This window comes from Lycorma delicatula, chromosome 11 (assembly GCF_047948215.1).
Source record: "Lycorma delicatula isolate Av1 chromosome 11, ASM4794821v1, whole genome shotgun sequence".
In the NCBI taxonomy this organism is placed as follows: Eukaryota; Metazoa; Arthropoda; class Insecta; order Hemiptera; family Fulgoridae; genus Lycorma; species Lycorma delicatula.
Genome location: NC_134465.1, coordinates 44,305,642 through 44,331,326, shown reverse-complemented (window position 1 = coordinate 44,331,326; position 25,685 = coordinate 44,305,642). Strand labels below are relative to the sequence as shown.

The 25,685-nt window shown below is 31.2% G+C and overlaps 1 protein-coding gene across 3 annotated transcripts in view; it reads left to right on the top strand.

Moving 5' to 3' along the window:
• The window catches only part of LOC142332611 (uncharacterized), a 643,294-nt gene that overhangs the window by 399,354 nt on the left and 218,255 nt on the right, over window positions 1–25,685 (top strand). For all 3 annotated transcript variants that reach the window (XR_012758351.1, XM_075379149.1, XM_075379148.1), the window contains one exon: window positions 10,055–15,385. Coding sequence is in view for 2 of the 3 variants with exons in the window: in XM_075379149.1 (XP_075235264.1) it covers window positions 10,055–15,385 (5,331 nt within the window). In the remaining variant the exon portion in view is untranslated. The remainder of the gene's footprint in view (window positions 1–10,054; window positions 15,386–25,685) is intronic.

Below are 25,685 nucleotides of genomic sequence, written 5' to 3'. Positions count from 1 at the left end.
CAATGCATTATTTAGCACAGCCAAAAAAAAAAAAGTATTTTTCGGAATTTCAAAGCTCAAAAAAAATTTTAATTTCTAAGAAATTTTATGAATTAATTAATTAGACGAGGTTAGCGAACGAGCATAGGTTTTGCTTGGTTAGGTTATATTGATAAACGTACGATTATGAACATTAACAACATAACCGAAATAAAATATTCGCTTCGCTTGCTAATCTCTTATAATTACCGGCAATATACAAAATATATATACTAAGCCCAGCCAATATACGAGCATGTGACGTCACGAGCAGACTATACTTCTTTCTTTTTCTTGTTTAGCCTCCGGTAACTACCGTTTAGATAATTCTTCAGAGGATGAATGAGGATGATATGTATGAGTGTAGATGAAGTGTCAGACTATACTACTCGCCAGAAAACATCAACTCCGCTATCAAATCGAAGTATTATTTTTTATCATATTGTACGCGGTAATAACTATCATGTTTAAATTTACTAATTATAAACAATTCGTAATTAATTCTTTTATAACCTTTATTTCTACTAAATTATTAATTTTTAATAATAAACAAAAGCTTACTTGAACTTTCTTCATGCATCTAATTCAAACTTCTAGTAAGTTTACCATCTTCGCTAAACGAATCACTATCACTGTCAATTTCACTATTAGACTGTACACGTATAATATAACGTTCTGTCTTTCATCTCTCAGTGGTTCCAGTATTTCATACTCTTTTTCAATATTTTTTTACTTTTTCCCAATAGGGTTTCCAACCATCTTCATTTATGGGATTAATTTTTTTCGGTAGTTAATTTTTCAACATTTGTGAAAGAAAATATTGTGTTATGACTCCTCACATGTCTTTTTAGGGATACATTTCGATCGGATTCAAATCAGGATGGTACGGTGGGAGTCTAAAAACATGATGCCCATGTTTTTTCAAAAATTCAACCAAGTGATATATTTTTTTACTTTAGTTTTATGTAACTTTATTAATGCATATAACTGTGGTTTCAGTATTTTTTAACTATACGGAATAAGGGGTTTCTCCAGCCAATTGGTCATATCTTTTTTTCTGGAGTTAGAATCTGGCGCTTTATCAATACCTGTATTGTGATAAGGGGCGTTATCAACAACTGACATTGGTGGAAGATTTGGAATCAATTTTTCATGTACCCATTACATGAAATTGTCTGTATTCATGTTATAATAGTCGCCACTTTTCGAACTGGCTTTCCAAGTTAGTAATGCGTACGGAATAAAACCGATTTCTCCTCCAGCATGAATTATTATTAAACGGTCACCTTTATTAATCGGCCCATGAAATCCCAGAACAGTACCATCAGATGACGACTTTGTCGAATAATGCGAACTTAAAACGTACGTTTCATCCAAGTAAACAATTGTAGCATTGTTTTGTCTATATTCAGCCATTGCCTGCAAATATTCAGTTCTTTTCCACATTGTATCGAATTTCTCAAAATGTTTTCTGTTATTTTCAGTTTTACGCCATTTGATAACTTTTACAAAATAACAGCTGAAGTTGATTCACTGCCTTTAAAATAATTAGATGACTGAAGTGCTTGCCTTTTTTTTAAAGTAGGTAATTCATTCTTTTTTGAATGAAATTAATTAATTGTTCTTTTAACTACAATTAAATTAAAACTGTCCAGTCCACTGACAGGTTTCGAACATCGTTTATACTTTTTCGGCGTGTTGAAAGAACACGATTGGGATGTTGATTGAAGAATCATGTCTTTTTTTTCTCTTCTGAGTTTTTGAACCTGTGCTTTTGATATCCCACAAGCAGCATCAGTTCTTTCTTCGCATTTTGAAATTCCAATTATATGTTTGTCGTTGTTAATTTACTTACTTTTAGAGCTTCTTTTTTCATAAAATCATAAACGCTTTTGATAATTACACGTGCTTGACTCCTAAGTTTTTTTTTTTTCTTAACTAGGGATTTAAATTCTGCCATAACAAACCGCACTAATAACACACGAACAAAAATAAAACAAAAAATATATATTACAAAAATTTGCAAAAATAATGAGTAATTATTAAATAATATGAGTGCACAAAAATGCAATCCGAATACCTTCACTGAACACGATATAAACTGGACTAAAATTTATTTCTTTATACACATATTGTGTACCACAAATGATGGATCTAAATATACTCGTGACGAAAGACATAATTTCTAACTGCATGTATAAATTCTTATAGGCCTGTACATAATACCAATCAGAGCATTAGTCATCTGTTAAGGAATTGTTATTGTTTACAAGTTAAGCATTAAGCATTTTTATACATGCAATCAACTCAAGTGGAAAGAATTGAACACACAACAACATAAATGTATTGTTTGGGCGCCCGTATTGTTCGTAAGTGGAAAAATGAAATAAAAATAATAATTACGCGAAAAAATAATGTTTTGGAAAACAATATATTAATGAGATGTCAGCACGTGACGTCATAAGCTCGTAGATTCGCTGGGCAACTGTACAACCAAATAATAGGTTAAGTATAATGAATCGAGAAAAAAAAAAGGTAAAAATTGGCTGTGAAATTCCGAAAAATTACCTACAAACAGTTATATAAATTTCCAGCTGTTTATTATTCATTTTGAATATATTAAAGTATTCAGTTTTTCTTAACTTTTTTATTAATACAAGGAGAGTAATCAGTTTTGCTAAGTACCTCAAAAATGGAAATAACACTTAAAAAAATTCTTTAAAAACATGTCTGAAACTGTTTTAAAATAATAATAAAAAAAAAAAAACGAGAGTATCTGTTCTGAAGAATTTTTTTAAGTAAATGTCTCAAGTCAGTTTTTGTAAATATTATAAAAATCAGGTATTTTTAACAATACAAATAACTGAAAAATGCTCTAATTGTTTTTATTATGGTCATTGCATATTAATTAATAAAAGAAAGGGTAAGCTGTAAAACATGTCATGTATCCAATTTTTATGACTTGTTACTGATGAGGTACTTGACTTAAAAGTCAAGCTTCATCTTACAATTATACGTTATAGTAAACCTCTTCAATACAGAGGTTAGCTCTTATGATTAACAGAGTTAAAATATCTCCTTATGATCTAGTGGTGAACGCGTCTTCCCAAATCAGCTGATCTGAAAGTCGAGAGTTCCAGCGTTCAAGTCCTAATAGTCAGTTATTTTTACACTAATTTGAATACTAGATTATGTATACCGGTGTTCTTTGGTGGTTGGGTTTAAATTAACCACACATCTCAGGAATAGTCGAACTGAGAATGTACAAGACTACACTTCATTTATACTCATACATATCATCCTCATTCATCCTCTGAAGTATTATCTGAAAGGTAATTACCAGAGGCTAAATAGGAAAAAGAAAGAAAAGGATTGAATTTCAGGAATATTTTAATGGCTTTAAAGTATTTTATAAAAAATAAAAGTTCATCTAAATTATTTGTATTTTATAAATTTTTCTCTTTAGATAACAAAATTTTTAACGAATCAGAAAATGTAAGAGTTTTTTTAATATTGCAGCATATTTGTTGATATACAGCAGTATATTTGGCTATAACGAAGCAACAGGAGACTAATTCCCTATTTACCTTTTCTTATAAACCTGTTATGTTATGCTTATTATTCTTTAAAATGGCTATCCTATCATAAGAGTAACGTTTTTCATTTTGGGTCGCTTATAACCACCCAATTATTTCTAAGATCGATATTATCTTTTTATTTACGTTATTTGTACAGGTTAAACAGTATATTGTTTTATATGTAGTGGTAACCTAACCTGATTGTTTGATGTAACTAATATAGATATTAGATATGTTATTTGTATTTTATAAATATTTTTTGTATACAAGCGATGAGTATTCTAAAAGTTCCTGAAGGTTGTGTTACTGGTAAAATGGTTTATCGAAAGCTGCATTACATAAGAATTTAGACAATTTTTTTTCAACATAAGATAAAAGGATTCTAAGTTGAAAGAGCTTACATAATAAGAATTATTATCTCACTTGTGTTTAAAATTAGTGTTTTTAATTAACTTTTATTTTAAAATAATATAAGAGTGTATTTTATTTTAAATAAAATAAAAGTGAGTGGTAGCGTCTCGGCCTTTCATCCAGAGGTCCTGGGTTCGAATCCCGGCCAGGCATGGCATTTTTCATATGCTACATTTCCATATCCCACATACAAGCTTCAAGTCTATGTGGCGATATCATACTTTTGAAATCCATTTAAACCATAAAAAATGAATATTTATCACTTAAACTGTCAGCCATAACGTGGTAATATATGACATTACTCTACGAACTACCTGATAAATCATTTTATACAAAATAACCAGATGATAATAATCCTAAATGTAAATATATGAATAGAGAAGTAACGAAAACCATTATCTATAATTTATTTTAATTATTAAACAACCAAAGTAAAGTTTTGGGAACTTTTTGATTGCTCCTCATTTGTAAGTAATTTTTATTTATACAGTGGTGTATATTATAGAAATAGTGATCTTATAACATTACAATAATGAAAATACTCGGGTCTGCATGTGGCGGTAATAATTTGGTTGGTTAAAATGGTATATAATACATATCCTATTTGGAAATGGTGGTGCAAAACTTCATTTATGAATGTAATAACATCTACTCTTTATTTAAAATAAAAAAATATCTCTTCAGATTTTACTCGTAATGTATTTTTGGATGAGCCGATTAGTGACATGATGTATAAAATTTGGTATTTTTGAATAAATTAGCTACTTAGAAGAAATTGTTAAGTCTTCATGCTTCAGTTTATATTGTTTTTTAAATAATAAATGAAGAATATGGTTGTAATTAATTGCTTTTCTCTCGTACTATCTCTCTTTCTATCTCTCTCTCTCTCTACCTGTCTACTTCTGCATGGGAATAACAGAAGAATGCATGTCAACGCTTTTTTTTTTAATATGTATTTTACTATTTAGTATTATTATTATTTTTGTATAATTTTGTTTGAATATGTGTTCCCATTTGTATTTCTAACTATTCTGCAGTCGGATAAATAGCATTTAATTATTTTGTCGATAATAAGTATACTTTTAAGAAAAGATCCTAAAGTTTTAAAAAAGATTTTTTTTTAATAATCTTTTGACTGGTTTCATGCATCTTTTCATAATTTTTTTATTTCATTCTGATCATTTAATTTTGATTTCTTTTTATATTATCTCAGTTATCCATTAAGTAGGTAGATTACTTTTCTCTTGCTAATCATCTTGATGATAAGATTTATAATACTGAATAAAAGTTAAAAATCAAATAGTGACAAGGGTTGAGGGTGTAAAGAATAGAAAATAGTTATTATCTATGCTTCTTTATTACCGGAATATGATAATCCTATTCTAGATGAAGTATGCTATTGCATTACTAGTATCCCAAAATAACAACATACCCTTTGATTGGCTTTTTTTTATTATTAATTTCACATTAAAATAATGTATATTTTCCTGTTCCAACCAAGAAAATTTATGTTGATTTAAAAGTTACTGCTGTATTAAATTCTGATTATTTTGTAAGGATAAAAAGAATGTTGATTGATGTTAAGAAAAGAAATGAGTTATAACTTTGAAAACTTTTGTGCGTCCTCCTATTTTTCTAAATTTAATAACTTAGTTCTATATCTTTGAAAATGTAGAATCTGACATTATTAGCTCAGATCTTACATATCTGGAAGGAAGGTGAAACACCAAATATCAAATCTTTTGTATTAAAGCCCCTTCGCATTATAAGAAATGATGCACAGCAATATCATTGGACTATTGGCATAATCTAAAAAAATAAACTAATTTTCTCTGTAGAGTCATATTATTTTTAATTGAGACCTTATTTACACATAATAATAAAATTAATAACCTTCCTTTTGTAATTTTAATAAAGACAAAGTATATCTTAGTAAAAAATCATAGTGGTTCTTATGTTCTGTGTGTCTGGTCGAGGAACATTTAAATCTTCAATGCATATTAGATTTCCCAGTGTTTCTTTATTTCTTCATAAACTTAATATTTAACAATTGTTAAAATCAAAGTCGTGCTAATTTTTAATAGATCCAAGACTGATAAGTGGAATATATATTTATATATGCTTTTATTGGTAAAAAAATCAGCTATTCCGTACTCCTGATTTGTCCAAATACATAGTGAAATTCTGGTTAATACAGAAATGAGAGTGTCATTAGTATTTTTATAACATCCTTGATTAGAATAAAGTTAAACTGGTCTTAGCTGAGAGTCGAAAGTGCTGCCTGACTATTTTAAAATGTGAGTGTACATTTATTTACATACTGTAGTTGCAGGTATAGGAAGGCATCCCTAAATATTACGATATCTCAACCTGAAAATTTTTTATGAATTTCCAGTATCTAAGAATAAAATTAATCTTATAGATTTACTTAAATCTCAATACTAGTTTCTCTATTGATATATTAATAATGTGTATGAAATATAAAATAGCTATTTGAATTTGGTTAATTTTTCATTTACATTAATTGTGACTTAAGTAAGGTTTTAATTATTTTTTGCACTCTGTAATTAGATTTGATTTTTAGATTGGCTTTCTATAATATAAAGGGCACTAGGAAAGTTTAGCAATATGACTATTTTTTTTATCTTTCAAAATAATTTCCACTACAAATTATACATTTCTCCACACTTTAAAGTCAGTTTTCAAAGACATGCTGCCATGTTTTGTCAGAGATCTGGAGATCTCACTCATTCTCCCAAGCAGTTAGGAAACTATTATCGCTTGTATAATGCCTCCCTTTCAATCCCCCTTTTTTCACAAATCAGAACTATAGGGAGGGGGCTTTAACAGTTTTATTGCAGTGCTGATTTCCTATTTTCAAACCTTTTCAGAATTTTATAGCACTGTGAAACATGACATGCCATATAATCGTCGGTCAAGTTATGCGATACCCAAAGGATATAAAACTTTTTAACTTGAAGGTAATTTCACAGAATAACATGAACTACAGATGCATTAATGCCCAAGGACATCTCTATTTGGTGTTAGGTCACACGCCTGTCTGGTCTCAAGCATTTTTCATACTGCAGCAACGTTTCCCTCAGTCACAGATGAAGATGGTCAACCTAACCTTGTAGCGTCCTTAAAGCCAAATTTTTTTCATTCAAACTCTCGGTACCATTTTATTTATTACTGTATGATATGAAAAATCCTCTCTCCAAGTACAAGAGTCATTTTTTCTAAAAAATGAAATCATGTGCAAAATTGTTCAGTGTTCAGTTTTCAACCACAATGACATCATCACTACCTGTTTTCACTAGCATAACTAAAAAGCAAATGACATTGAGGCAGTGATTAAAGCAGCTGTAGTGCAGGTTGGGTCCTGTCCAAACATGTAACCAGCTGTGATGATCTGTTCTGTTGTATTGTAAAAAAAAACTATGCTAGTGCTTTTTGTATAACTACTCTACTTTGCATTGAGAAATAATCAGAAGTGATCTATCTCTTCAATGGCCAAAACAAAATATATTCTGTATATTATCACCCTTTTGTCAACAAGAATGGAAAGATAGAATGAAATTAAAAGAACATTGATGTTTTTCAGTACTTTTTATTAATTTTAATATTCTATTACTCTGAATTTATAATAAAAATATAATCTGCTCTAGACTAATTGATGCAGTGAATTGTTCTCTTCATGGAGATAAAAAACATTTTTTAAATGTAATATTAATGATTTTTTTTTTTTCAAATTTTTTCCCTACTACATTATGAAAGCCTTCTAAATACACTAAATTTAACCCTCTAAATATATAATAAAAAAAAGTTTCAGGTGGAAACCTGGCATACATGTTAATAGATTTATCTCAATTTTTTCTGTTGATATTTTTCAACTTGCACTGCTATAGATAGAAAATCTAATCTGTTTGAAACAGATAAATAAATGTATAGTTATATTAATATCTTTTTCTGTATTTATACCTTATATTTATTCTCTTAAAGAAAAGGGATTTATCAATGGCCATATTGAACCTATAATTCTAGTAGTATAAAAGCATTTAACATGTTGCTCCTTCTACATAACTTTTTCTTTATAGTCCAATTTTCATATTTTGATGATAAATAAATTTACTTGGGTGCTCTTTTAGCCATCATTATTTTAGAGATATTTCGTCTTTAGTCATTTGACTGATTTTGAGTCCATTTCCATTACTTTCTCTTTGTCTTTAATTCTTTAAACTCAGCAAATTTATTACAACTCACATCCTTAGTTATCTGTTTCATATACTAATGATGTCTTCCTTTACTATTTTTTTTTGTTCTCTGTACTTCGTTGTAAAACTAAATTCACGAACTGGATTTTTTAATTTGTTCCCCAAAAACCTTTTTACAAGATTTCTACATAATCTTCTATCTTCTCTAATTTGGCTTTAAAAACCTTTCCATTTTGTACACTTTGAACCTACCTAATTGTTTACATTCTTTTGTGACATTGCAATTCAAACATTTCTATTATTTTTTTTTCTGGCTCCTCCATTCTCCATGTTTTACTGTCATAAATCATGTAAATTTCACTTTTTACCCAATGTCTTGGACAATAACTTCATAAAAATATTGTAAAATATTTATTATAATATTTATTTCACTGTATTGATTAAATTTTTTTCTAAATCAATAAATTTTATACATAAATCTTCTTTTTCTTCAATTTTTCTTTAAATATCTTTGTCAAAGATTCTTAAATGATTGTTTTAATTAAGAAATGTTTCACTCCGAAAACTATACAAAGAAAAGTGATTAAAACGTCTAATATAATACAGTGTTATTAAACACTGACAGGAATTTTTTTTTAAATAAATTTTTTAACAACGTAAGAAAATTCAAATTATCAACAACAAAAAAAAGTCAGATTACACGTATATTTAATTCTATAATATATCTTCAAAATTAATTTCTCTAATTAGGATAGTGGTTCTTAACCATTTCATGACATTTGCAGCCACTTTTTGTATAATGTTCGTTCATTTGAATTAGATATTTCACTTTCATTGTTAATTCTAATTTAATTAGATATATCAAAATTTTTAGAAAAAACTACAGTTATTAAATGTCCCAAATGAAAATTTTCTTAGTGTAGATCTGGGCATCTTAATGAACAAAAGTCTTTTGAGATAAACCGATCCCCAGAAAATTCTCACATGTTATTACATTGTTAGTAATATGACTGTTACCACAATTTTGATGAAACTAAAATTCTTGTCTAACAGTTTAATTCAGTGTTGGATTAAATTACAATAATCTTCTCTTGTTTTACACAGTTATGAAACGGTACTTACTTTCAATTTAATTTTATGTATATGCAATGATTGTAATGAAAAATGTTCAGATTTTCATCAGTTCATATTTGTTATTTTAACTGTTCATATAACCATCGGGATGAAAGCAAACCATGTCACTGTACATGATCCATTATCTAAAAACCTTCTTCATACCTAATAGATCAAAATGAACAATAATACTCCAAATTTTTTTACAGTCTTGTTCTTTCAGTTCATGAACTACACCAGTTTTAATCCTTTTGTAAATTTGAAAGCAGTCACTTTATTGATAGACAAATCTGTTAGCATAAATTTTTAATAAATTTTCTGGGTAACTGGTTCACTCTTTCATATCCCAAAGAAGTTCAGTAGATAACAGTTTACAGCTGGCCTGGGCTCTTTCGTTACAATATACTTCCAGTTTCACAAAATTGATATATCAGTTGTAATACTGCTGATTTTTTGGGAATTATATGTATTCTCCAATAATTTTATAGTGTTTTGATCATTTCCTATGTTTTATCATTAAATTTTCATAACATTTACATTCACGAAATAAGTTTTTCAGTTTTGTTTTATAAACTAAATTAAAATGGGAACACATTTATGATTTTTTTAAATTTTTTTGTTAATTATATATAATTAACAAAAATTATTAATAATAAAATTCAAAATAAAAATAAATAAAACATATTAAAAAGAAATTTTTTTATTGTCATGTATGAACAGAAGTAGAAGAAACGAGAGAATCCAGGAAGAGAGTACGTCGCTCATCACAAGTCGGAAGAACACGTTTGGATAGTTGGGATGGGAAACAACAGACATCATCGCAACAACAATCTTCTTTAACGAGTACTAGTGGCGGTGGAGATTACGAAAATATTAATTTAAATAAAACAAAGACTAGTAAAGATCATTTAAGTTATGATGAAAGATGTCTAACACCATCATCTAATGAAATCCCACCTGATTCTGAATATACTAATATAAAAAATAATTACACACAATTTCAAAATGAAATTTCAAAAACTTCTTCTATATTAGATCATCCAAATCATTCGAAAACAAAAAATGATTTATTGTTTAATGACACAGATAAAAATGATGATAAATTATCACCGTCATCATTCAATTTACTATATAATGAATCATCAACGGTTGATGATAATGATTTAATTAAAAAAGCATCATCATCAACAGGTTCTTATGGTGATATGGATAGTAATAATAAACAACTATTTAGTAGTAAACATTCTGATTCTGGTTACGATACATTAAAAACCAGTGGAGGTGGAGGTGGAAGTAGTTTTCAGTCATCTGATCCAGAAGTAAGAGATCTATTAAAGTTTCGTTTCGATAGAAAATGGTTACCTAATAATGATATAACTGTATATCCAGTACAAACACCGTCTACAGCAACAATGAAAACTAATATTAAATCAGTTACCAGTAGTAATAGTAGTAGTAGTAGTAGTAGTAATAATAATAATACTAATAATAATAATAGCAATAACAGTAATGTTAATGATAATTCTGCTGAAATTTGGGGTTCAAAATTAGATGAATCAAGATTAATTAAAGAATTTTCATACCAATATATTAAGTCAAATAAAGATGAAAATTCTTCTTCGTCTTCTAACGTAGTTATCGATAATGAAAATAAGACAAGCAGTACAACAGTTCCTTTATCACCATCACCACCACCATCATCATCATCGTCAACAAAACGATTCGAAATACCTCCACAAAATATCGTACAAGATCGTATAAAAGTTTTTGAAACTGGTAAAGATGAAGAAATTATTATCGATAAAAAAGATAATGTTATAATCAATTCTAATAATACAAATATTAATAATAAATTAAAGATGCAAGAACCGTTAAAAGTATCTGTACCGGTTTATAAACCGAATGAAGCTCATGTTTCTTTGTTAAAAAATTCTGATATTAAAATGGTATTAGGCGAACAAAGTTTTACGGACGATACGATAAATATTAATAAAAATATCGAACATAATAAAATAAGAAGAAAAAGTGTACACGGTTATTTAAGCTGTCAAAGCGATGATATATCTTTATCGACTAACGATGAAAGTAAGAAAAATGCTAAATCGGTCAGAGATTTATTAGCCGATTTTGAACGTAAATCATCTGAAACCGGTAAAGGTGATAGTTTTATAACCGATGATTATCGCGATGAAGATACGTACGATAAACGTTGCGTTTTTAGCGATACCGAAACGTTATTATACGATACATCTAGCGACGCCGAAGGTAATTCTAGCAGCGGTACGTTATTACCAAAAATACGTCGACCTGAAATGATCGTTAGCGAAGACGATGAAGAAGATCGCGATGAAGAAGTAGCCGCCGTTTTAGGTAAACGCGATACATTTTTTAGTTCTTGTCGCGATCTGGGAAGAAAACGTGAAACTTCATCGGAACATCGTAAAAGAAAAACATCAAAATCAAGCGTTACTTGCGAACCGAACGATTTAGAAGGAGCGACTACATCGGGTTATGTAAGGTTAAGTATGGCCGAGTCTTTAGTGACTCATGAAGATTTAGAATCGCATTGTAGTTCACCGAACAATCATCACCGTAAGAAACGAGATTTAACACCGTTAGTTAACGATCTAAAGTTGACTAACGAACATACCGAAGAGCATTATATGCCGATGACCCCGTCAAAAAAATCCGTTTTAGCACCGAATAACGGAGAAGTATTTTCTCATACGAGAAGTAATTCCGCTTCACAAACGTTGATAATGGAAAACGTAACCGGAGGTAGATCTATAGAAGAAAGTTCTTATGTTGAAATGACAGAAAACGGTATGATTCAATCGCTTTTAGCGCCGGAATCAAATACATCGTTTTTATCAAAACAAGATCTACAAAGACTTAATTCTTCGCACAGCAGTAACGATACCGCATGTTATATAGAGATCGATCCGTCTAAAAAAGGTCAACATTATGAATTTTTATACAGAGCCAATTCTAATAATAATCCTGAGCCGTTGTATATGGAAGTTAGTTCTTTAGAAGAGAAGAAACGATCCGGTAAAATTAACGAAAAAGATAATTCATCGTCGTCTACTACTGGGAAAATAAATAACGATAATAATAGTACTCCCGAAGAAACCGTACCGAAACGAAACGATATCGACGGTGAAGAACTTCCACCTATGCCGCCTAGAGTCGTTTTACCTGATATATTAAATTCATCGACCGATCAATCGAATAATCAAAAACAATCGTCGATAAAATCAGATAGTTCAGATGCGGATGATGAAGCGTCAAAAGATTTAGATTCTTTAGATGCACCCAGACATCCTCGATTTAGTTTATCGGATACGTTTAGACCGGCATCGTATTATTTAGGTGCTAGTATGGGTGAAAGAACATTAATCGGTTTAAATTCTGAACAACAAGATTCATCGGATAGCGATCTCGTTTCACCACCGCCCATTCCAACAAGCCCGCCGCCGATGGATGATTTAGAAACATCGCTGGAATCTTCTGTAGAAATGAAAAAATCATCGCCGGTCCAATTAAAAAGTGAAAAAATGAAAGACGGTCATCAACAATTATGGAATCCTACACCGGTTCTCGCTAACGATTTACAAACGATACACGAAAGAATGGAACGTTTATCTTGTATCGTTCCATCGAATAATCATTTAGATGAAACGTTAAGTTCTGAAACTGAATCGATCGAATCGACGAGAAGGGATCGTTTATTAAAACGTCGTCCTGTATCGGCCGATATATTAAATAGTTTACACGATACCTTTTTGCATTCTTCACACAGTACAAATATCGGTAAATGTAGCATAAGCGGTGGCGGGGGTTCAAGCGATTTAGATTCTATCGGAAGTAGAAGCCGTTTGGCGATGGATTTAGAAGAGGATGTCAGTATTGATTTTGATCATTATTTAGAAGATCTCAACGGTAGTAATGATGTTATGTGCACGTCACCGTTAAATTTTTATAATTATCGTATTTATCAAAATGAAAAGTATAATTTGCAAGACGACAGAATAAAAATGAGGCGAAGTCGTTCAGTACAAGATCAACCGATCGGTCAGTCTTATATTAACGACAATAATGACAATTCGACTCCGTACGGTTATGAACCGGAAGTTCGATATGAAAATTTACAAGCATTATTTCCACCACCTCCCTCTGCTGAGGTTTTAGAAGAAATGACCCAACAACAAAATCAAGCAGAATCTACAACTTATGTTACATCGATTCAAAGTAACGATGAATCAAACGGTGTATCAACTGGATCGATTGATAATCAACAAATTACAGAAAATAATGAACAAACTGGGGCACCGTATTACTATTCAGATCTTTTAAAGAACGGTGAATGTCCAAACGTACCGCCAAATGTCGGTGTACATCATCCAAATCGATCTTCACGTAACGTTACAACATTAAATAACCAAAGAGATGGATTCACTGAAATCATATGTTCAAATAAACGTAACGATGTCGGTAGAAAAGTGAATCAAATACATCAATCACAACAAGATACTGAAGAAATGATGATGGATGAAGCGGCTACATTAGCCCATCAATTAAGAACAACATCGGCTCAATTTTTAGTAGAAAAAACCGGTCATTTTGATGAAAGAAATTTGTACGAAGCTGATACTTTACAAAGAAGGAAAATATCAACATCTTCATTGACTGGACGAAGAAGTGGTTCACAAACGCCAGATCTTCACAGTCATAATCACGGTAATAACGATAGAAATATATATCCGCATGGTATTAAAGACAAAAGTGAATCGTTATCATCATCGTCTGCAAATACAGCTATAAATATTATCGGTTCTAGACAACAGCCGACGACCAGAAGAAGAAGTAGATCTCTGGAAGGTCTTCTAGATGAACCTGAATTTTATGGTACTGGTAGTAACAATATTGAAGTTAGACAGAATCGAGTGGTGTCGCCCGGAGATGCTATATCTAGATTATTAAATACAACTCGTCCATCTTCACAACAACATCAACAAACTTTAAGACCGTCACATACATCTATGCAAAATCTATCAAATAATTCCAGTTCTAGAACATCAACCGCAACACAATCTAGAGCACCACCTCCACCGCCAGATGTTTGGGAAGAAGATGCTTTATGGCGAGAAAATTTACGTAGAGTTAGTTTACGACATACAAGATCACTAGATGATTTAGATAGAGATACTATGATGACGACAACATCAAAACCGCAACCAGATGTTATAAAACAACAAAGTCAACAACAGCTCCCTACTTCTAGCAGTGGAAACAGAGAAGTAATGTATGTAAACGGTAGTTTTGTTAACCGTAGTTCTGGTAGAGCATCAAATCAAAGAGAGTACGAGGAAGATTATCGTGAGGGTAGACCTAGAGGTTTAACAAGACCATCCGGTAATCCTTCAACATCTTGTAGCAATGCCAATAATAGTAATAATAACAATAATAGTAGTACAGATGTAGATGATGATGTCCATTATGAAAGATTAGTTCGTGATAGCAGCGAATCAGATAGAGCTAGACGTGGTCAAACATATATAGATGGCTACGTCTGGGATGAAGAACATGAAATATTTAGAAAAGGTGATAAAACGATACCGTCAAGAGATCAACCGAGAAAACAAACACAGCCTTTTTTAGATATAGGTTGGTATCCGACACGTCCACCGTCATTCGAGATAGATCGGGAGAAATTAAGACAATGGGATCTAATGTCGAGCGCACCGGCAGGAATGCTAGGTGCAGGAAGACCGGGATTTTGTCCATCCCTGGCGGCCCAAATCAAGGGTCCTTCTGTAGCCAGCAACAATATAATTACTACTACAACAACTGCCACACCAACAACAACAATAACAACAGCCTCCGTAATAACTACAATAACAACTCCAACAATGTCTACCATGGCAGCAACTCAATTAACCCCTCAGCAACCACATGCAGACCTAGATCAACAACCGGTAATATCAACCAAAAACAGTGTTACGAACGAGGAAAACAACACTTGCCCACAACTCAGAACCAATATCCAAGGTAAGAAACACAACATTATATTTATTTATTATATAAAATGATAATTTTTAGCAAGAAGCAAACAGAATTTTAAAATATACGTAAGTAGGGTTTTTTACATGTTAAATATTTTTAGCTCTTGTCAAGTAATGCTGCTATGTTTTTTCAGCATAACTACTAATAATGCGAACAGTAGCTTTTTTATGTAAATATGAAATTATTAATGGTAGATAAAATAATTCTGTAAAGCAATATACAAAGTTCTGTTCTCATAGACACTATGCAGCAGTGTATTTTGTTGTATTTATACATATCATATATATACAATTTTGTTTTACAGGTAAGATGTTTGAAACAAAAGCGATAAAAAATCATTTATTAAAACCTAATGTAATATTATATATTTAATACTGATTATGAAAGGCATAATGCATTACAGTAATAGGAAAACAGTTCAGACAAATGTTTGGATTAATTATGGAGTAAGATGTGAAAAGTGAAGGATTTTACAAATCTTGTGCAAATTAATGTGAACAAGAGTATACGAGTATTTTCAAAAATAATCAAATTTATTACATATAAAAAATGTGCAGTGTTTATTACAGTATTTAATATGTTTTCCTCACTCTTTAATAACCATTTCAATACTTTTTTTAGGCATATAAGATCTTTATATATTTCTTTAATTTCTTGATCATGAAACCACACCTGTATCACAGCAGAAAACATATTCTTTTTGGTAATGCAGTCCATTTTTCTCAGTCTTTTCTTCACAATTGTCCATAAATTTTCAATTGAGTTTAGGTTTGGTGAATTTCCAGGCCAGTCAAGACACTGAATCCCATTTTGAAACATGAAAAGTTTAACTTTCTTTGATTAGTGGCAGAGGACCAGATCTTGTTGAAAAACAGTGTTTCAACTCCAAGTAAATCTGCAAGTTTTTGAAGTTCTGTTAGAGCCCTGTTTTCCAATAACGGTATATACTTTTCATCATTCATTATTCCGGAGATGGGTGCTAAAGTTTTTGGTTCAAAGTAGCTGAAGTGTCCCCAAAACATCTTCTTTAAAGAATGTTTTACAACTTGTTTGATGTGTTATGGTTAAACCCATTTATCATCGCTTCTTTGTATGTGCAACACATCAGAGAAAAGTACTTTATGTCAAAGCACTCCAGGTTTTGTGTTTCTTGGCCCAAAGAAACCTTTTCTTCTTCATGGCGCCTGTAAGAAGTTGTTTTTTTATAGGTCTTTGTGCCTTGTGACCGTTTTCCAGAAGTCTTCTTCATATAGTCGAATCGTGAATTTTCAAACCGGCTGATTCTAATTGTTTTTGTAACTTAAAACTATTTTTCTGAGGATATTAATATTACTTATTTTACATAAAATAGCATCATATTTTAAGGTGGTTTTGCATTTTCTTCCACAGCGATCTTCTCGTCAAATTTTTTCCATCTCACGATTTTGTCCAATTATCTTTTTAACTACACTTAGACCAACGTTGCACTCTGCTGCTTTGAGTCATATGAGTATGTTTATTGATTGTTATTATGTTGCTTCTTTTCTTAGGTGTTAAATCCATATTGCTGCTTTTTAAAATTTAGTAACGAAATCACAAGAAAATCACTTACGGTAGAAGAAACCGAAATAAAATAAGTAAGCGATACACATAACCTCTCAAAACAAAACAGTTTGATATATCTTCAGCCAATAGTTGTAATGGAGGGAAACTAGCTGTAGTACATCTAGAATCAGTGATACAACATAACTAACTAAAAATTACCTCTTGTTCACATTAATTTGCACAAGACTGCATTTGTAGCCTATGAAAAAAGGAGTAATAATGGGTGAGATCAGGAATGGTGAAAAGACTGTATTGTATGTTAACTGTACTTCTGGTTTGTCTGTTAACCGTTAGTGGCTTGGTGACAGACACTTCGCTTCTGCTAAATATATCCTTCAATTTGTGTCTAAGAAAAATACACACTGTAATTTCAAAACAGAAAATTTTATTTAAAAAACCATTTTACCTAACAGCAAGGAACCTACTGCAAAATTTTATAAAAATCAGTAATGTCATTTGGCTGTAATTGCTTCACAAATACACAAACAGTATCAAAAGATTGTATTAAAACATGCAATCCTTTGCTTGGTCAATTATAGATAAATTTAATGGCGAAATGATTTCTTTTCTCTTTTTTGCCATAATGTAGTTAGCTAAATCAGAAATTAAATTAAAACTTACAGGTTTTGTTATTTATAATGAGTAAAAAATATGGATTTTTAAGGAAAGGTAGAAATAATGGTTGAAGGCATTTGAAATAAATGTATGAAAGAGTTTGAATATTAAATGGAATGACGAAGTGAACCATGAAGAAATAATGAGGAGAGTTAACAAGAATGGAAGCTTAATCAAAACAATCCAGAATAGAAAAGCTAATTGGCTGGGAGATATCATGAAAACTGTATAAGAATGATCAATAGAAAATGCTAAAAAGAGATCCCATAAAAGACCATTTATTATAGACGATCCAAAAAAAAATGGAGTTGTAAAGCTCTTGAAGTTTAGATAGGATTAGAGAAGAATAGAAGTGTACATGGTACACAATAGAATTTTTTGTACATTTTCACAATAGAAGTGGTGCAATGGACCTACTTAAGCGCAGATACCCAACCGGTAATATATTTGTGAAAATAAAGTTCATGGGCAAAGATAAATTATTTCTTTTATGTATATTAAGATTTTAGTTTTAAAAATTAATTACGAATGTTAATAATCTTATTTTTCACTTATTTATATTTGATTCCATTTATTTATTTGTAGCCAATTCTATATATACATTTTTTAAATTAAGCTTAAATGGATTGGAAACAATAAGTTACACACACACTCACAACATACAAGCATAAAAACACAGTCTATAAACAAAATATTTCTAGGTAATTAATGAGCCAAAACTGTCTTGCTTAAGAAAATAGATTCATTTATAAATAAGTTTTTACTCTTTTGATTTAAAAAAAAAAAAGTTCTTAAATCATCTCTGAAATATCATAAAATATCAAAATGTATATTTCTTAGGTCAAACCTAATATTTATAGTATTTATTTACTAAAATTTGAGCTGCCGGAACGCACCTGTCTTCTCTATAGAAGATATAAAGTTTTATTTTAATTTATAACATAACTACAAGTCAAAAACACATTTTTATTTATAGAAATGAAATTGAGATGACCTATAAATAATATTTAGACAGTAACAAAAATATAATTGTTTTCATTTATTACTGACAGATTTAGAACAAAAAATATTCTTTCCCTTTAGAAAACAGTTTGATCTGTGAAATAAAATGACTTCGTAGTTGATAAAGTTTAAAATTAGAAATTGAACTTAACAGAATTATTTTTTGATTTTATTCTATTAGTGTCACAGAGAGCTGTAATATCTCAAAACAAAATTCATTGTAATTTGATAAATTTAACACGCGACATATCGAATGGAAATACTGGAACACTGTTCCGGGATTTCATCAAAATTTAAGCTGAACTATATTTTTTAAGTACAAAACCTTATTACCATAAAGGGACTTCCCAAAATTTCTTGATTTACAGTACACCGTTCCGTTCTTTCTTAATGCTGTGAAGCATGTAAAACACGTAAGATACAACATGCATTAATTAGTTCTTTCTTTACTTATTTCCATATAAAGAATTGTCACGGACATAAATTGAGACAATGAACTTAAACTATCGAACCGTAGAAAAATACCTTCTAGTTATAGAAAGCAAAGATAACATGAAATTAAAAAGCAACTTATTTATATACGTAAAATTTAACCGTATGAAGCAACGTAGCGGGTTAGTGTAGTGGTAAACGCGTCATCCGAATGCATATGATTTGGAAGTCGATAGTTCCAGCGTTCAAATCCTCGTATAGGCGTTTTTTTTATAAAAGTTTTTTGTCTTTCCTTTTTTTATTTGTTTTTTAAAATTTGGTTTTCTTTATACGAATTTGAAAACTAGATCGTGAATACCGGTTTCTTTGGTGGTTGGATTTCTCAGGAATAGTCGAACTGATACTGTACAAGACTACACTTCATTTACACTCATTCATAACATCCTCATTCATCCTCTGAAGTAATACCTGAACGGTGATTCCCGGAGGATAAACTGTAAAAAAAAAATTATATACAGTAAATTTTAAATGTATGTGTACAGTATAGATAGCATTCGCTACTAAATATCGTGTCTCGCCTGTTTTAAAATGCTATATGATAACACTGCTCTAAAAAAGCTGACAGGTTAGTTGTCCTGTCAGCTTTTCTCAAGAAGACATGAGAAAATCTCGATTAAAATATATAAAATAAATAAAAAGATAGCTTTTTTAGTGAAAGGGTAATTTGGGACAATTTTTACTTTCTTGTAAGAAGTACAGAGTGATTCAAAGAAACGGGAAATTTTAAAAATTAAATAACGTTAATGAAAATTTTTTTAGAAAATGAATTTTATTTCATGTAATTGTACAAATTTTAGGATACATACGTTTTAGTTTATTTTTTAAAGATGACATCTTGCATGTGACCTCCTCTTCTACGTAAACACTCACGAAGTCTCTTCGTTAAATTGTTCACGGTTTGACGTAACATCTCAACTGGAATTTCCGTAATTGCTTCTCGGATCTTTGCCTTCAGTTCTTCCGTTGTAGCAGGTCTACTGCGGAACGCTTTGCTTTTAAGGTGACCCCACAAAAAGTAATCGCAAGCTGAGGGATCAGGCGATCTGGGAGGCCATCTAATGTCACCATTTAATAAATGACACGTTGTCCAAACAATCGGCGTACAGCTGCCATCGATATTGGCGCAGTATGTGACGTTGCTCCGTCTTGTTGAAACCAGGCTGTGTTAATAATCGGTGGAAATCTCTTTTGTTGTTCCACAACAAAGGTTTCAAGCACGGCTACGTAACGAGCCGACGTCACTGTAATCGCAAGACCGTTGTCATCCTCAAAAAAATAAGGGCCTATAACACCGTAAGATGACATAGCACACCACACTGTCACTTTCTGGCTGTGCAACGGACGCTGGTGTAGCTGCATAGGATTTTCTTGCGCCCATTATCTGAAATTTTGCTTGTTAACAAATCCACCGAGGTGGAAATGCGCTTCGTCTGATACCCACAGTTCTTGAACAAACTCTTCGTTATCATTTATCTTCTGAAACATTACATTACAGAATTGTGCTCGCACAACTACATCGTTCGGTTTCAGTTCCTGGACGATCTGCAACTTGTACGGCTGGAATTGGCAAGTCCTTCACTAACATTCTTCAAACACTTGAACTATGCTATTGTAAAGATGCTGAGAGACGACGGATTGACCGATGTGGACTTCGTGTGACAGCATCTTGTAAAGCTTGAACATTCTGTGGTGTACGGATGGTTCGCCTGGAGGTTTCTTTTTCATTCCCGAACCGGTTTCCTCAAAATTAGATATCCATGTTTTAATTGCATGTGCTGATGGAACACGGTCGTGCCGTCCCAAATTAAAATGACGGCGAAATTCTCTACGCGCTCCCTCCATACCGTCATTGTTTTTGTAAAACGCTTTCATAGCAAATGCACGTTGCGCACCACTCCAAGGATCCATGACAACTAAATAGCAGGTTAGGTTAGAGAGGCTGGCGCCACTTATCAAGTGGTACCAATCGCCCACGGCTACCAACACAACTTTCAAAATTTCCCGTTTCTTTGAATCATTCTGTACAAGGAAGTAAACATTTTTCTTTAGAATTAGATCATTATCCTGTTTACAGCTATTCTATTCGATTCTTTTTATTTTCGGTTCTTTTCTTTTCTTCAAGGACAGAAAACTTTAGCCATGGCATTGAAAAGGCCCAGAAAAAACTTTGTAGAGCAGCATCCTCACTAATTTTAGCTACGTGTCGCCGCTGATTATAAATCCACTTTTTACGATTTTTTTTATATTTAAAGTTATCTTTTTTTATATTTTGAAAGCAATTTGGGAGTAAAATAAATAATTTTTAGGTAATATATTAGTATGTAAAACCTATGTTTCATATAGGTGAAGTATAAAAAAATTAATTTTATTATTACTTAAAAAAGTAGGAATGTTTTTTATATGAACAATACAAATACGAGAATGGTAGAACAACATGTGCCTGGCTTCCCGCCGGCTACAATAGGTATTTACAGATAAACTAACAAACATGCGCGCGCGCGCACACACACAAAACATTTTGATTTATGTATACAGATACATCTTTTTTATTTATTTTTGTGGGTATAGATAAAAGGACAAAAAATGAATGACCATGAAAAAAGGGGAAAAAGACTGAGAGAATGATAAAGTGAGAGAGGAATGTTTCATTCCAACAGATTTATGGATGTTACTGCATTTATCTATGAGTAGAAAAAGAATTGAGAATCCATAAGTAAAGTGTTTCTTAAGATTGATGTTTTACTTTATGAAGGTAGGGGGGAAGTTAGCTCACTGCTCACAGTTCACCTTGTCACATGACATTGGTTTGTACACTCGAGTACTCTTATTGAGGTCATTGACCTTTGCAGTTTCAGTTGTATATTGTTTTTTTTTTGTGGTCCTTTGATCGCGTGCCAATTCAAGTATGTTCCAAACATTAACAATTTCTTGTTTTTTTTTTTGTTTTTTCTTTAATTACGTTTTTCGTTCATAAAAGAAATATCATGAATTATGGTAATAGTTAATTATTATTCAATCAATAAATTGCTTTTGGGGGAATATTTATTCAATTTTTATAATGATTATTACAATTAAAATGATTTGATAAACTTGCTAGTTGGTCCAAAAATTTCGTAAATTGTTTTAGAAAGAAGTAGATGTGAAATTAAAAAAAAAAAAAAATACTATTAATCAATTATATTTTAAAACTTTAATATTTATTTTATTTTCAATCAGCCGTGCGGCTAATCCGTTCAGTTACAACCGCTAATGAGAGATTAATTTTGATGTTGTATAAAAAATTCTAAAATCGATTGGGATTCGAACCCAGGGTGAAAGGAAGAATTGCTGCTATTCTAACACAGAGTGGTATATAATAATAATAATAAGAAGAAATAAACTGAAAACATAGTTTTAGGACTTTCCCTGCAGCTGTGAGAAAGGTGCTTACACACACACATACAAAGTTAATTTTTTTTTTTTGTCTGATGATATCACCACATAATAAGCTGTGCGTGGGATATGGAAATGTAGCGTATGAAAATATGCCATGCCTGACCGGGATTCGAACCCAGGACCTCCGGGTGAAAAGCCGAGACGCTACCACTCGCGCCACCGAGGCCGGTATTTTATTTAAATAAAATATTTTTTCGTTTATTTAATTCAGTGATTCTAACTAAAGCCTAAAGCGCGGGCATATTTATTTATTTATTTAGCGTATGGCACCAAAAAATAACACCAATTACAATCAAGTAGAAACAAAGATTTATCAAACTAAAATATGCTACTGATTCTGGAGTCGCCATCAGTAAATCTTCTGTATTCCCTTCATAAGCTGTCCTAGGGCAAACTTCTGTGATGTGCCTGACAGTTTGATTTTCAAGACACTCACAAAGGGGGGTCGGTATTTTACCCAATATATACAGGAAATAGGCGCACCTACCATGTTGAGTCCGTATTCTGTTTAGCGTTGACCATGTCTTCGTGGCAAGTCAAAACTCGGCGGCCTTTGAGTAATACATGGGATTTGGTTATTTTGCTTTGAGGTCCATTCTCGACGCCAGGCGTCAGTTAGATTAAATCCGTCCTCTGTGGCAGCTATTGCTGTTTTGATAGGTGGCTTTCTAGATCGAAGGCGACCACGATTGGTATCCTCAATGTCCTCATGTATTGGCAAGTTATGGAGATAAAAGATGATTTAGAGGCGAACACCAGACACATGTTTATACTAGCATTAACATCCGGAAAATTTCCATCCGGTTTTTTTGATTTCTTAGGAGTCAAGATCCGGTTAAAACGGTATATGTCGAAACTGGATCGATTACAATACCCTTCTATTACTATAGCGCTATCTAGACGGGAAAGTAAAATGAAAAAAATGTGGGAAAACTTTAACAGTAGAAATTTGACTAAGTAAAAATTGGAGTAAGCAGGCATTTAGCTAACCAAAATCGAAAAAAATAAAATGTTTCATGATTTAGAAATTTTCGTTAAGGTTTCTTTTTAGAAACCTTAGAATCTAGAAATTTAGAATCTTATTAGATTAATTTCAATAAAAAAAATTTTCTACAGTCAGTTAAATTGACAATAAAGACTTTTTTAAGCATTCTCCACTAAATTACATATTTCTTTTAACTTTTACGGGTAATTACGTCCATTTTTATTCGCGTTGGATGAATTTAAACAAAAATGATGGAATTAATTTAAAACACAATTAATAAATTATAGAAAATTTTATTTCTGATTTTTTTTTATTATCAAAAATCAAAAGTCTAAAACTCTGTGTACTTTTGGAATATTAAAAAAGTTCATGGTTATGGAACTTTTAACTTTGATATTCAGAGTCAAAAATCTCAAAATTTATAGGTCAAAAATCAGAATTTATGGTTGAAATATTGTTGTATAAAATTTATTGGATTTTAGCAATAGAATATTAAGGAAAATAAATTTTTTTTATAATTCTTTTTATGAGATAATATTACTTAATTTGATACTAATTTGCAATGCTAGAATTAACAATAAATAAAAGCAATTAATATTTAATCGAATTGAACATAAAATGGAGGACATGAAAACAGACACAAAATTAAATAAATTTTCTGTTATAACTCGGCTATTTGTTAACCGATCTTAAAAAATAAAATGTAATTTTGTTCAAAATAAAAGGCTTAATATTTTAGCAATAACATATCTTTTGATAAAACTAATATTTGTGGAGATATAACGGATTGAAAAATAAACATGGCCGCCATTTTGTAAGTTGCAAAGGTATTTAAGTTCTGATTTTTTTCTAATTTTAAAATATTTTTCCCAAGACGCTTACCGAATCTTAATGTGATTCCTCTCTTCGAACTTGAGATATAAATTTTTATATAAAAATAACGGACAGTGGGAGAACGAAGGAGAAGTTGCCATTTTTCCTAAGGATATTTTTGTTTAATTTTACAAGTAAATCCGAAAAAGTATAGCCAGCCCACCATTTTAGAAACACTCTGTATAATAAAGTATATATTTCTTTTGTAATCATACTGTGTAAATAGACTATAGCAAAATGAGATAAAAAACATTACGTCGTACGCAATACATATAATACTAGCACGTATAATAAAATAAAAAAAAACTAATATAGTTTTAATGTGTGATCTTTATAATACAGCATGTTCGGAAAGTTGCCGTGTGCTGGAATTATGGAAATGTAACGGTGAAAGTTTTTAAATTATTACTTTGTACTTTTACCTCTCATCTAGTCGGAACCAAACGAGATCGATTCCCATATCTGTTAACTGATTGAAGTTTGTTAAAACAACACAGTGACGATCACTATTAGCTATATTTTCAAAAATGATTGGACCTTTAATGCACGTTCTACTCACACCAGAGGGTTTGAATCCCGGTCAGGCTTAGCATTTTTCATTCGCTACAAAACTCCATTTACCACGCACAAGATTCAAGATTACGTAGCAAAATTATCAAGCAAAAAAAAAAATTTAAGGGGATTAATTGTCGACTACAGTCGTGTATACCTAGCCAGATAAAAAACGCTTCATCTGAATAAAAAACGTAATGTCAAGGATACCATGGAATTTTGGTTTATAAAACGTTGACAATAATTTAGTCTTTTGGCACGATCTATAGGTTTCATTTCTTGAACAAACAGTACTTTGTAGGGGAAAAGTTTCAGTTTTTTTCTTATAGTTTTATGTGCGGTAGCAAATCCGATATGTTGTTGCTGTAATAACTTACGCGTTGACTTTGACAGACTGTCGGTCGTAGCTTCATAAATATCAAGCAGCTTTTGTTATTTGGTTTGGCTGGCCTTCCGCTTCGATCAGCATCTTCAACACATCATATTACCCGTAATTTTTCGATAAGATTTCCAACTGCAACGCGGTGAGGAACCGGAGTATTTGATAACTTTTCAGAAAACTTGTGCTTCTCTAAATTGAAGGTTTTTTCGTGAAGGTCTACTTGTAACCTTCACGAAAGACATGTTTGACAAGAAAAATGCATTCCTCTATCAAAATAATCATTACGTTTCTCGCAACTATTGATTCCTGTAAATAAAACAACACCAAACGAAGCACATTGAATCACGACTCGACAGCAGATATCT